The sequence below is a fragment of the Phocoena phocoena genome, chromosome 17 (assembly GCF_963924675.1).
Source record: "Phocoena phocoena chromosome 17, mPhoPho1.1, whole genome shotgun sequence".
Classification (NCBI taxonomy): domain Eukaryota; kingdom Metazoa; phylum Chordata; class Mammalia; order Artiodactyla; family Phocoenidae; genus Phocoena; species Phocoena phocoena.
In genome coordinates, this window is record NC_089235.1 from 66,716,062 (window position 1) to 66,728,227 (window position 12,166).

Consider the following 12,166-nt stretch of genomic DNA (forward strand, 5'->3'; position numbering starts at 1 on the left):
CCGATAATGAATATTTGTTGACTAAATGAACAGAGTTCAAAATCAAGGCATGCCCATATTTGATAATCATATTTGTGTGTGGGTAGATAACTCATACAGACAAATAGTTTATAGCTATTTGTTCCCATAAGAATCTTGCAGGGGAGGAAAAACAGGCCTTTGTTATGCCCATTCACAGGTGAGGCAACTGAGGCCTATAAAGAGTAACTGACTTCCTCAAATAAGTATCTGAAAAGTCTGACGGAAGTTCAGTCTAGACTTTGCCAGCAGGGAAAGCCCCAGCAATGAAGTCAGGAAAATTTTAGCCCACTTGTCCCCTTGGCTGACTTGATCTCAGGACCTGTCAAGAGTACATGTCTGTCCTCCCAGGCATGCAGGCTGGAGGCCCCCAAAGCTTCAGCCCTTTCTTTTTCCATATCCTGTTGCCTTCCAGGGCTAGACATTCAACTCTGAAATCTGTGCCCTATTCTCCAGTCCCCTGTCTTGGCCCAAATGCCTGTTCTCCATCCCTGTCTCTCATCTCAGGCCCTCCCTGTGGGTGACCCTCTGCCCTTGAGTACATTTGTTTGGTTGTCACTTACTAAGCCCCTCCTTTATAACAGACGCTGGGCTGGGGACTGGAGACACACGGCTGAATAAGACATGGCCTCTGCCCTCTGGAACACAGCTGAGTGGATAGTGCCATGAGAAAAAGCTAGATGGAGGACTCAACAGCACTTGGCAGGACATTTAAATTTGACTGCTGTGCAGGGGAAATCTGTGTGGGGTCTTGAAGGATGAATAGGAGTTCATCAGATTGGCAGTGGGAGGGGAGGGAATTCCAGTGGGAGGAAAGAGCACAGGCAAAAATGCAGAGGTGTGAATTAGTAAGATCTGTTTAGGGCCCTACCAGGAGCTGGCATGGGTATGTTGCTAGTGAGGAGACAAGAAAGGTGAGACTGGAATGGGAAGTAGGGCCAGGAAAGCGGGTGTTTGGATTTTATCATCTGAGGGTCCCTGCCAGGTTTTTAGGCCAGGGCCTGATGTGATCAAATTTAAATTTTAGAAAAAGTACTCTGATAGCAGTGTGGGGAATGGATTAAGGAGCTCAAGGATACATTTTGTTTTGTGTACCATTATATCTCCAGCAGCTAGTAGGTACACTGGCAGAGTAGGTGCCCTTGTATGTTGAAAGGGTGAATGAGTGATCCAGTTAGCAGCTTACTGCAGAAAACCAGGAGAAGCTTCTGAACTAAGATCATGAGAGTAGAGAAGAGTGGATTGACATGGGAAAGGTACAGGGTTTGTATCAGTCAGGAAAATGGAACCCAGGCCAGGAAGTACAGTGGAAAAAAATTAAAGCGAGGAACTAGTTATGAAGGTATTGGAAGAGTAGAAACAAACATAGAACAAAACAACACAGCGTGCGGGGTGGGCCCAGAGGTTATCAACATCGCGAAGCTGCTTCCACCCTAGGGCAGGAGGGATGAAAGTTGTGTCACTTGATCCCAGGAGCCAGAGTGCCTAGAGCAAGCTAGGGCCAGGAAGAGGGAGGCGGTGCCTTGGTCGGGTCCCCCAGGAAGCCGACTGGAGATGGAGATTAGCATGCAGGAGGTTTATCAGGGAGTGCCTGTGGAAGGGGAGGGAAGGAATAGGACTGGCTGGAGAGAAGAGCTGTGCTGGAGGCAATCTCAAGGAAGAACTCAGTTGACCCTAAATGGGCGGCTGAAGCTGGGTTGCCCTTCAGAGTTGGCTCAAGTTCGGGCGAGGAGGCTGGACTCCACAATCACTTGTCATTGGATGTGGACCTCCTGGGAAGGGAGTGTGAACTGGGGCAAGGTAGCCCTTCTCAGTTGAGGCAGTTTCCAAAACTCCCAAAAGGCGTTCCTAGCAGTCCCGGGATGGAGGATTGGGGGGGTGTGGGTGGATAAATCCTTCATTCCTGTAGGGAGATCTGGCAGCACATGGCAACAACTACACAGAGGGGCTGCCTAGCGGGGCCTGGGCCACAGAGGAGGTGCAGCCAGTGCCCAAAGCAGCACCTTCCCATCTCCCTCCAGGGTCTCCCTCTGGGCAAAATGGGCTGTAAGCCAGTGGGCAAGGGAGCATGAGAAATAGTCTGCAAGGGGCAGCTCCAAGAAGCTGAGGAGGGGGCGGCAGGGGGTGGCTGTGAGACCTAGCAGGTCTAGGATGGACCCAGTGACAACTGAGTGGGGGATAGGAAAACGGTGGATTCAAGGGGAAAAGACTGCCAGGGATTCTGGCCCTGGGGATGGGTGGTGGTGATACCTTTCTCTCAGAAGAGGCACTGAGGGAGATGCACACCTTGGAGGAAGATGCTGGTGGCCCATGCTGAGTTTGCCATCCAAGTGCTGATGCCCAGCTGGCAGCTCAATGGATCTTAAATAAATAGCACAAAATGAACTTGAAAGAAGGAAAACCTCTGGTGGGTTCTCGCCTGGTTACAGGATTAAGTGCAGCCTTCTCAGCAGGCATTGGAGCTTTTCACATTTCCCCCAATGACACGTGCAGTGCAGGCTCGGCTCCGGCCTTGCAGCCACCCTGGCCTCTTTAAGCTGACCCTACCCTTCTCCACATCCCTGCCCTCCCCCCACCCCACCCCAGCAACTCGTTTACAATCCCACACATCCTCCCAGGTCAAATGCCTTCTAGGGGGAATCCTCCCTGACTTCTCTTTTCTCTGTACAAATTGTAATCTTCCCTGAGTTCCCACAAATGCTTAAGAGCTTGAATGCATTCAGTAGCTATTTGACCACAGCAAGTAACTTAACTTTGCAGGCTTCCTCTGTGTGAAAAAGGGCAAAAAATAACCCCACTGGGTGGCTGTAAAACTGCAGTGTGTGTAAAGTGCACGTTACAGACCTCAATTAATGTTAGCTATTATTACTAGTTTTCATCTTCTAATCCCTAGCGTCTAGTTTAGCAGATGCTTCATTAGTATTTGTTGAACGAATGGAGATTTGATATGGAAAAGGATTTATCCTTGGGGCTCGACCTGGTTTTAGAAAATGAAGTATTTAGCAGAAGTACAGAAGTAACTGTCTGATAACAGTTTTCTATGTTGGGTGTCCAGGGACTCCAAATGGACCTGGTTCTCGAAAGAAAGAAAACCGACAGATTCTAGGCTGTTTTTTCACGGAGCTTTGTGCGGGGTCTGGCACACATCTCGAGCTCACCCAAATCACGTTGCACGAGTGCATGCACACGCCCTGGCAGGGTTGCCCGGGTGTAGGCAGCATCACTGTCGGTGGCCGGGATGACTTAGACTCCGCTCCCCGGCCACCACGGAACCGGGCTGGCCCCGGCGTCCTAGACCCTGCTGCGCGTGTGGAGGCTGGGGCGAGGGCAGGAATTCGGCGACGGCCACGTGGGCCCCTTCCGCCCTCTCCCCACATCCTTTGTTTCCCACCGGCCCCGGCTCAGGAAGCTCTTTCTGCGAGTCACCGCGAAGGGGCGGCCCGAGAGCCCGGAGGAGCTATTTCCGTGCAATCCAGGCGGGCGGCAGGCGCGGGAGGGGCGTGGAGGTGGAGGCAGCGCAGAAGGCCCAGTGTTTGCTCTTATTTCATCCAACAGAAGGTTCTATTTGTGGAAGCGAACAGACGCTGGGGATTAGAGCTGGGAGGGGGCGGGAAAAGGAAAAAAAAAACCCACATCCACTACCACGCGCAGGTCTTCCCCGGAACCACCGCGTGGGGGTGAATGACTGATTCTGGAATTCATCACCTTCTCTCTCCTCCCTTCCTCCGGCTACCGCCGGGCCTCGGCGACGCCCACGGCTCCAACCGGAGGTCCCAAGGCTTGGGGCACTGGGGGGATCCCCGGGGCAAGAGGTGTCACCCCGCGAATGCAGCGAGCGGCGGGTGCTGAGAGCCCTGGTGCGCGCGCCCGCAGTCCATTGTGCTCGGAGTGAATGGGGAGCGCGCACCAATCAACGGTTGCTTCGCCCCCCACGGCCCCTCCCCTCCCGCCCACTTCCCCGGGACCCTGACGTCACGGGAACTTTTCCTCCGCCCCCTTCTCCGGCTTCTCGCGCTGAGCCCGCGGCCTGCGGGAGGGCGCGCGCCTCCTCCCGCCTGGACCGGCTCGGGGGGCGTGTGCGCGCGCAGGACACGCCACCTGCGCCGGAGCGCGCTCTGCCCGAAGCATCCCCAGCCGTCGGGCCACCCCCGTCGCCCCCGCCGGCCCAGCTGCACCTCCCCTCCGCTCCGGTGACTGCTCGCCCGGCGGCAGGGCCCGAGTCGTCGCAGCCACCTCATTGCACAACCCGGCTTCCCAACTGTTTACACAGCCCGGCCTGTGAGTGTATGTGTATACAGCGTGAGTCACCGGGAGGCGGAGGAGGTGGAGGAAAAGGAGAAGGAGGAGTGCACTGGCCGGGATCGGTGCGGCGCACACACTCACTCACACTCAGTTACCCTCTCCGAGCGCGTCTGTCTCGCGCACACTCACGCCGGGAGCCCGGAGCGCGTAGGATCCCGGGCGCCGCGGAAAAGTTGGTCCGGCTTTCGTTCCGGCACTTCTTGCTTCGGGAAGCGCATTTGCTCCGTGGCTCCGCCGAGCCTGCGGAATCCTGTTCTCGCTGCTCCGGACCTCGGAGGCCGCCGCCGCCTCTACAACAATAGCGAGGCTCCCCGAGCCGGTACCCACGGGGATCCGGGGACCCGAACCGGCCTCCTTTCCCCGGACGCGCGGCCACCGTGGTCCTCGCGTGTACCGCGAGCGCCCGGGAGCGGCTCCGGCTTTGCCCCCCGTGGGGGCAGAACCAAGCTCCGTCTGCAACCTCCATCCCGCGGGCTGGAGTAAGTCGCGGCGCCGGCGCCGACCCAGTTGCACCTTCCCGCGCCGATCCGAGGACGTACAAAGCCGGGGCCGCCCCGGCCGGGGACGGGATGCGGGTCGGTCCCGTGCGCTCTGCTATGAGCGGCGTCTCGCAGCCCCGCGCTCCGGCCTTGCTGCTCCCGGTCGGCCGGGGCGCCCCGGCCAAACGCCTGCTGGACGCGGACGACGCGGCGGCCGTGGCGGCCAAGTGCCCACGTCTCTCCGAGTGCTCTAGCCCCCCGGACTACCTCAGCCCCCCTGGCTCTCCCTGCAGCCCGCAGCCTCCGCCCGCCGCTCCGGGGGCTGGCGGCGGCTCCGGGAGCGAGCCGGGGCCCAGCCGCATCGCCGACTACCTGCTGCTGCCCCTGGCCGAGCGCGAGCATGTGTCCCGGGCGCTGTGCCTCCACACCGGCCGCGAGCTGCGCTGCAAGGTAGGCACTCAGGGGCCGGGACCCGGGACCCGGCGGGGGGTCGCGGGGTGAGGGGACCCGGTGGCAGGCAAAGGTGTTTGGGGTCTCGCCCACCGTCGCCCGGGGGCCGAAGGTGCTATCAGGGCTTGGGCTTGGGGCAAGGCGGATAAGGGGGTTTGAGCCCGTTAAGGCAGCATTTGACCAGGGTCACCCTATTGGGGATTGAGGGGTTCGGATGGAGTGGTATAGTGGGGGCTTGGCGGTCGAGAGGAAGTGCGGTGCTCAGTTGCTTTACAACATCTATGTTATTTGCTTAGCGCCGAGTTTAGTGCGTGGCGTTCCACATAAGTTGTGGAATTGATATGGATTCCAGGGCCATGCCATTCCCCCTTTCCCATTCTCCTCGCTTCCCCCGCCCCTCGTTCTGGAAGGACGCCCTGCTGTGGGTGCCTCCTTGGAGCTTGGAGCAGCTGGCAACTCTCTTGCTGGGGCTGCGAGGCACCCGGGCTCAGCCGTGGGTGGTAAGGGGGCGGGAAGTCCGTGTTGGGCTCCGGTCTTGGGGATTCCGGCTGGAACCCGCGCTGGAACCGGAACCCTGTCCTCCCCAGAGAGTAGTCTGAGAGGGTCTTCCAGCGAGGGCGGGGGGTATTTGGCCGGAATAGAAATGTTGGAAAGCCCACACCGACTAGGAACCCTCGCTTCCATTCATGTCTTGCTTTTCCGGCCCGCAATTTTCCTTTGAACATAAGGGGCTCCATCCTGGAGGGGATACAACTCTTGCAAACAGGATCCTCCGCACTCTCCTCCAGCGCCCACAGACGCAGAACATTCCCACAGGCCATGCACCCTTTGCGAGCTGGACACCCGGGCCTCAGACATCCTGGAGAAGCCTCCGGGCTGCTCGTTTTCACCGGAAACATAGGGTCACCCCTCAGTTTAAGTCGCTCTTTGGTTTTCCGCAACTCACCTGACCCCCCCGAGCTCCCCTTCCCTGGCCTCGCTGCTGCCACCTACTGTCCGACCCGAACGAAACTTCACGTGTGTGATCAAGCCCAGTTTAAAGGGGGGCAAAATCTTTTCTTCGTGATGGCTGGGGAACAGAGCTCAGAGGGTATGAGTGTGGGCTGGGGTGGGAGGAGGGGGGCAGCGGAAAGGTTTTTCGAGCTGGTGCCGGAGCAACCGAGCGTCAGAGGTGGGGTGGGTCTGGTCATTGTGCAACCCCTTCCAGTTCCTCCGAGCAGATAATAGCTGAATCCAGATGGTGACAGCCCGTGTGTCACCGTTTCCAGTTGAGTCTAGGATATGAGTAACCGGACTAAACAAAAGGCCCTTAAAGAGACCAGCCAGCTTCTTAGAGAAGATGCTACCCATGTCCCGAGTGAAAGTGGGGATGGGAGTTGGTGGGGGGGGAGATAAGTAAACAAATGAACCGCCCCCCCCCCCCCCCCGAGAGGATCCCGTATCCCTCCTGTGGGAATTTTAACTCAAGACTACTTATACCTGAGTCACAGCCTCGGCAGGTTCCTTAGGGCTGTGTTGACAGTCTTGCGCTTGGAGTCATCTGTTCCTTCTGAGTAATGACAGAGCGGTACATTCTCCAGCTGTATGTTCTTCCACTTGGAGGCTGCAGAGTCACCATGTCCTGTGCTCTCTCTGGTCTGCAGGAGGTCATGCATTTCCAGAGGCTGCTCCTGGAGATCCCAGGGAGACCTCTATCAGCCACTTTGCACAGCATTACCTGCCAACGAGAAAGGGCCACAGAGGGTGGGGACTGAGGAGCTTAGCTCTCTGGAGCCGGAAGGCCATACCTAGAAGATGTCTTTTAAACCATCCATATGGTAGCTCTTTGGAGATTTGCTAGCCCTAGATGCTACTGCTTTTGGGTGTTAGGAGTAGCCCAGGCTGCATCAGGTGGGGTTGCAGAGCTAACAGGGGTTGCAGGAGGTTGGGGTAAATGAATGGAGCCTCACTTTCAACCAAAGCCCAGAGACTGAGAACTGCAGCCCAGCCCAGGATCTGGGAGGCAGCCTCTGCTTTTCTAGCTTCCTAAGTGAGTCCCCTTCTCTCTGCAGGTGTTTCCCATTAAACACTACCAGGACAGAATCCGGCCTTACATCCAGCTGCCCTCACACAGGAACATCACTGGCATTGTGGAAGTGATCCTTGGGGAAACCAAAGCCTATGTCTTCTTTGAGAGGGACTTTGGGGACATGCACTCCTACGTGCGCAGCCGGAAGAGGCTGCGGGAAGAGGAGGCTGCCCGGCTCTTCAAGCAGATCGTCTCTGCCGTTGCCCACTGCCACCAGTCAGCCATCGTGCTGGGGGACCTAAAGCTTAGGAAGTTTGTCTTCTCCACGGAGGAGAGGTGAGCGGCCTCCACAGCCTCTCCTGTGCCTTTTGACTCCAAAATGAGGGTGCAGGTCGAGCAGTTAGGTGCAGGGTGTTGGTTCAAAACAACACCAAGGGCTCAGTTGTCTCAGAGTTAGTCTTTAGAAATCCTCTCTCCAGAGGGGCCAAAGCCAAAGTTGGTTTTTCTGCACCCTTGTGGACGTGGCCTGGGGACACCTTGGTGCATCTGTGGGATGTCACGTGAGGACAGGATGCCCTCCCTGCTTCCACCCCAGGATCAGGTTTATTCCCCATCATTGTCAGAAAGGTCAGTTCTCCTGGGGTACAAATGTCAGTCTGCCCTTCACAACATCCATTCCTAGAGGATGTCTTCAAATCCTTGTTTATACCGAGTGGGTTTTTTTTTCTTGTTTTTTTCCCCCCCTGTTTATTTATTTATTTATTGTACCTAGTAAGTATCACAGAGCTGGTCAGACTGTCATAGTTGCAGAAACCTATCCCTTTCCTTCACACTACACTCCTATTATGAGTCAGGCTTGGCCCCCAATATTTTCTCCCCATTCTCCGCTGACTTTTTAGACGTCTTGTTTGGATGTATCTTCAGAAGATAGCCACAGTTGAATGAGAAATGGAAGCTGGCTAGAATTGGTTGCTAAATATAGATCATGGCTTACCTCATAAAGAACAAGATGAGCTCGGTAAGACAATAATGTGACATTAAGATTCAGAGTTGAGGTTTCAGTTGAGAATTCAGGAAGCCACAGGAGATAAACCTTACCTGATTTTAAGAGGTGGGCCACATCCCTTGTGGAAAGATTAAAAGCAATACCATTGTAGAATTGCACAGGTGGGTGTGTGTTACTTCGTTGTAGGTATTCATGCAGGGCTCACCCCACCTGTGTTTTTTTTACCCTTGACTTCAGGTCCTATGAAAAAGTATAGGGTTGAGTTGCCAGAAAGCATGGTTTTGTGTCTGACCTTGCAAGAGTCATTGGATCATACTGATTAGCAAAGAAAAGCAAAGTGTTGGTACTGAAGAAGTTTCCAATTCCTGGAACACTCTCTTTTGATATGGTGATGTATTTTCTGAAACACACCTTACACACCTCCTTGCTTACTGTTGAAATCTGCTATTGCACAGGCAAATGTCATGTGCGTGGAGTTTGGCAACCCGAGGGTTAAGCAATGACAGGCTGACGCTATTTGTGTAACCAGCACAGGTGCAGGGTTTTAGCACTACAGCAGCCAATCAGTGGCAGACAGTGTGGGTTGAGTCATATTTTCCGTTTACAGAACCAATGGGTATTTTACATAACGACGGGAGCGGGGGACGGGGGGCGGGGGAGGTCAGGCTGAGGACATACTGAAGTTAGCACATGTATACTACACTCCAGGGAACAGGAAGGCAGGAAGAAGAAGAAAAAAAAACAAAAAAGAACTAGACCTTTGAGAGGAAAAGGAATTGACCCAGTAGCCCGTACCAAATGTTTGCGTCTAACTTCACAACGAGTGACTTACTGACACAGGGCTGTTTCAGAGAAGCTGGGGGGAGCATAAGTGATCACCATGTATTGGAGACTCCCCACATGGCTCTGGGCTTTGGGGGAGCCAAGAGGCTTGAATGGTTGGATCTGAACAAGGAGGCACCTGCAGCTTCATCAGAGAGCCTTAACTAAAGATGTTTCAAACCTTAGTTGTTAACCTGAAGAGATAAACCCTTACCTGAGTAAATGAGCTCAGGTGTTGATGTGCCATCCTAGGGTGTGCGTGCGTGTGTGTGTACGTGCGTGTGTGTGTGCACACATATGAGGGCGTTTTAGGGCTCCTGCATCTTTCAAATCCACCGGATGTTTTTCTTTGTCCTTTCTGTCCAGGCTAAGCATTCTTTGCAATTAAACATCCCAATAAATGTAATTAACATTCCATGTACATTTCCCGTCATGGCGTCATGGCTTGGGCTCAGGTGGACAGAATCCCCTCTGTGTGTATATAACGATGTGAACAGGAGTGCTAACAACCTGTGTGCAGTAACAGTGACCTTGGGCTCCGTGTTCTGTAATGCCAAGCAACGGGTCCAAGTAGCCCTGGCAGTCAGTGGCATGATAAGAGATAAGATCGGCTTGTAGGATGCCCAGGCTCTCCCTGAAGCAGTAGGAGAAGCTGCTCTTCCCTGATAGCTTTTGGAGAAATGTCAGCATTCCCCTGAGACAGGCTCCCACTGCTGCAATGTGAACTTTGTAAATTGTGTAACCCCTATTAGGATATGTCTTATAAGCTGTAGCATAATGAATAGTATTTGGGGCTTTGCATCATACCCTCCACCCCAGGCTCTCTCTCAATACTTTGCTAATGTTTATTGCAGTTTGTATTGGTTTGTGAAATCCTGAGTCCTCCAGGGTGATGCAAGGCACTGCTAACTGGATGAAGGGGTAACTGGCATTCCTTGGGCCTTTGCGATGAGTACTTGTGGGCGCTATTATTGGGAAGGCCTTGGTTTTCATAGTAGCTGGAAGTAATGGCTTGTTTCCTCTCTCCTACAGAACCCAGCTCAGACTGGAAAGTCTAGAAGATACACACATAATTAAGGGAGAAGATGATGCTTTGTCAGACAAACATGGCTGCCCAGCCTACGTGAGCCCCGAGATTCTCAACACCACAGGGACCTACTCCGGAAAGGCAGCGGACGTTTGGAGCCTCGGGGTGATGCTCTACACCCTTTTGGTGGGACGCTACCCCTTCCATGACTCAGACCCCAGTGCCCTTTTCTCCAAAATCCGACGTGGACAGTTCTGCATTCCTGACCACATTTCCCCCAAAGCCAGGTGCCTCATTCGCAGCCTCCTGAGACGGGAGCCTTCAGAAAGACTCACTGCTCCGGAGATCTTACTCCATCCCTGGTTCGAGTCTGTCTTGGAGCCTGGGTACGTCGACTCAGAAATAGGAACTTCCGACCAGATTGTTCCAGAGTACCAGGAGGACAGTGACATCAGTTCCTTCTTCTGCTAATCCCCAAACCTCAGAAACCTCATAATTCTCACACATGGCATTTCCATTTCTAAAGATGGACAGGCCTTTCCTGCAGAGCTGTTTCCCTTAGTGAACCTTCGCCAGCTGTCCCTGTGTCAGATATGGGGGTTCCGCATCTTTTACAGGTGGCAAGGAGTATGGATATCCTGCAGCATGTGATCAAGTGAAATGAACATTCTAAAGGGAGAGGAAATGAATCGCACAATGGCATTTTGGGCAATAACCATATTTTTAACAGGGTGACAAATAATTTGGGCCAATAAACCTGCCATCTTCGAAATTGTCTTTGGTAGCCAGACTTTTGCTACCCTAGCTTCTCTGATCGGAAAGTTGTTTTTTCTGGTTTGGTTTAACACTCACCCTTTCTTCATCTTTTCGGAGCAGACTGTTTCAGGGGCAGAGAAGCCTGCCTGAACCACGAACCCAGAATTTCTCCTCCATTTCCTGCCAAGACCTCATTTGCACTAATGCCTTCTTTTCTGACCTTGAAATGCGCCCTCCCATCCCTTCACTATAAAAGCACTTACCAGCTAACTGTGGAAAAGTATCATAAAAGATTCAAACTCCTGGCTATTTTAGAACTCTGAGCTCAGACAGAGAGACTGGAGACTTTTAACAAGAATTTGAGCACTTGGAAACCATTAGCTTTCTTGGTTCCCCTCAAATATGTTAGCATTTATCCTTCACTTTTTTCCCCAAGACCATCTCAGGGTGGAGCATTTTGTCTAGGAGGAGAAAGATAAGAAGGCTCTCCACTCCCTCTCCCAAGAGCAAATGTTAAACATCTTTGTGCTTCAGAGAAAGTGAATTTTGGTTAGTCTTAGTTCTCGGACTAACTTCCAGAATTATACTTTAACCACCCCCATGGGTATGGTCTGCAGTTTTGCGTGACAGGTTGTGAATATTTCAGATGTGGTGTGGCTTATGAATACATCTGTATCATCAGTATCTGGGATGAAATAGCAAGCCCCAAATCTTTAAACTTGAAAGGGACGTTAAAAGTCATCTGGTCCAACTTCTTTTGTTTCTCTGCCACCTCCCAATGCAGAAATCCGCCCCCCGACACACAGCTTCTTTCACAGGTTGGGTCTGCAACCTCTTTTTGAATGCTTCCAGAGATGGGAACTCACTACCTACAAAAGATAGAGCTTAACAAAGAAACTGCAACTTGCATTAAAAAAACAAGTACAGATGAAATATCAGTAAATAGACAGTACTGAAATCAGGTGATTAAACGGGTAAACCAAACATACTGTATTTTGAGAAATGGCACAAAAACAGGCAGTCACTTTTAAGGGCTACGCCTAGGCAAACTACTAACATGCATTGTGAGAATACCGTGTATACCTCACGTACTGTGTACTTTGTACATATAGTGTACCTTTTATACATATGTCCGATTTTTTTGTTGTTGTTTTGGCTCTGACGCTTGTTCTGTTGTCTGTGTCTGTCTGAATAACCTGCGTGTCTAAGGCCACGTGAAATGTGAATGATCATTGGCAATATTACCTTGACAGAATCATGGGACTTGGAGAAGAGGGAGGACAGAAGCCTCTGTCCCA

The 12,166-nt window shown here is 52.9% G+C and overlaps 1 protein-coding gene across 1 annotated transcript; it reads left to right on the plus strand.

Moving 5' to 3' along the window:
- Window positions 1-4,889: 4,889 nt before the first annotated feature.
- Window positions 4,890-10,583, plus strand: TRIB1 (tribbles pseudokinase 1). The gene is made up of 3 exons (XM_065895525.1): window positions 4,890-5,249; window positions 7,301-7,593; window positions 10,118-10,583. Exons 1-3 carry the CDS (start codon window positions 4,890-4,892, stop codon window positions 10,581-10,583), a joined length of 1,119 nt encoding a protein of 372 aa, XP_065751597.1.
- The last annotated feature ends 1,583 nt before the right edge of the window (window positions 10,584-12,166 follow it).

Coding starts and splice junctions, on each gene's coding strand:
- TRIB1 (XM_065895525.1), top strand. CDS start 4,890: ATGCGGGTCGGTCCCGTGCGCTCTGCTATGAGCGGCGTCTCGCAGCCC. Junction 5,250..7,300: donor GCCGCGAGCTGCGCTGCAAG/GTAGGCACTCAG, acceptor TTCTCTCTGCAG/GTGTTTCCCATTAAACACTA. Junction 7,594..10,117: donor GTCTTCTCCACGGAGGAGAG/GTGAGCGGCCTC, acceptor TCTCTCCTACAG/AACCCAGCTCAGACTGGAAA.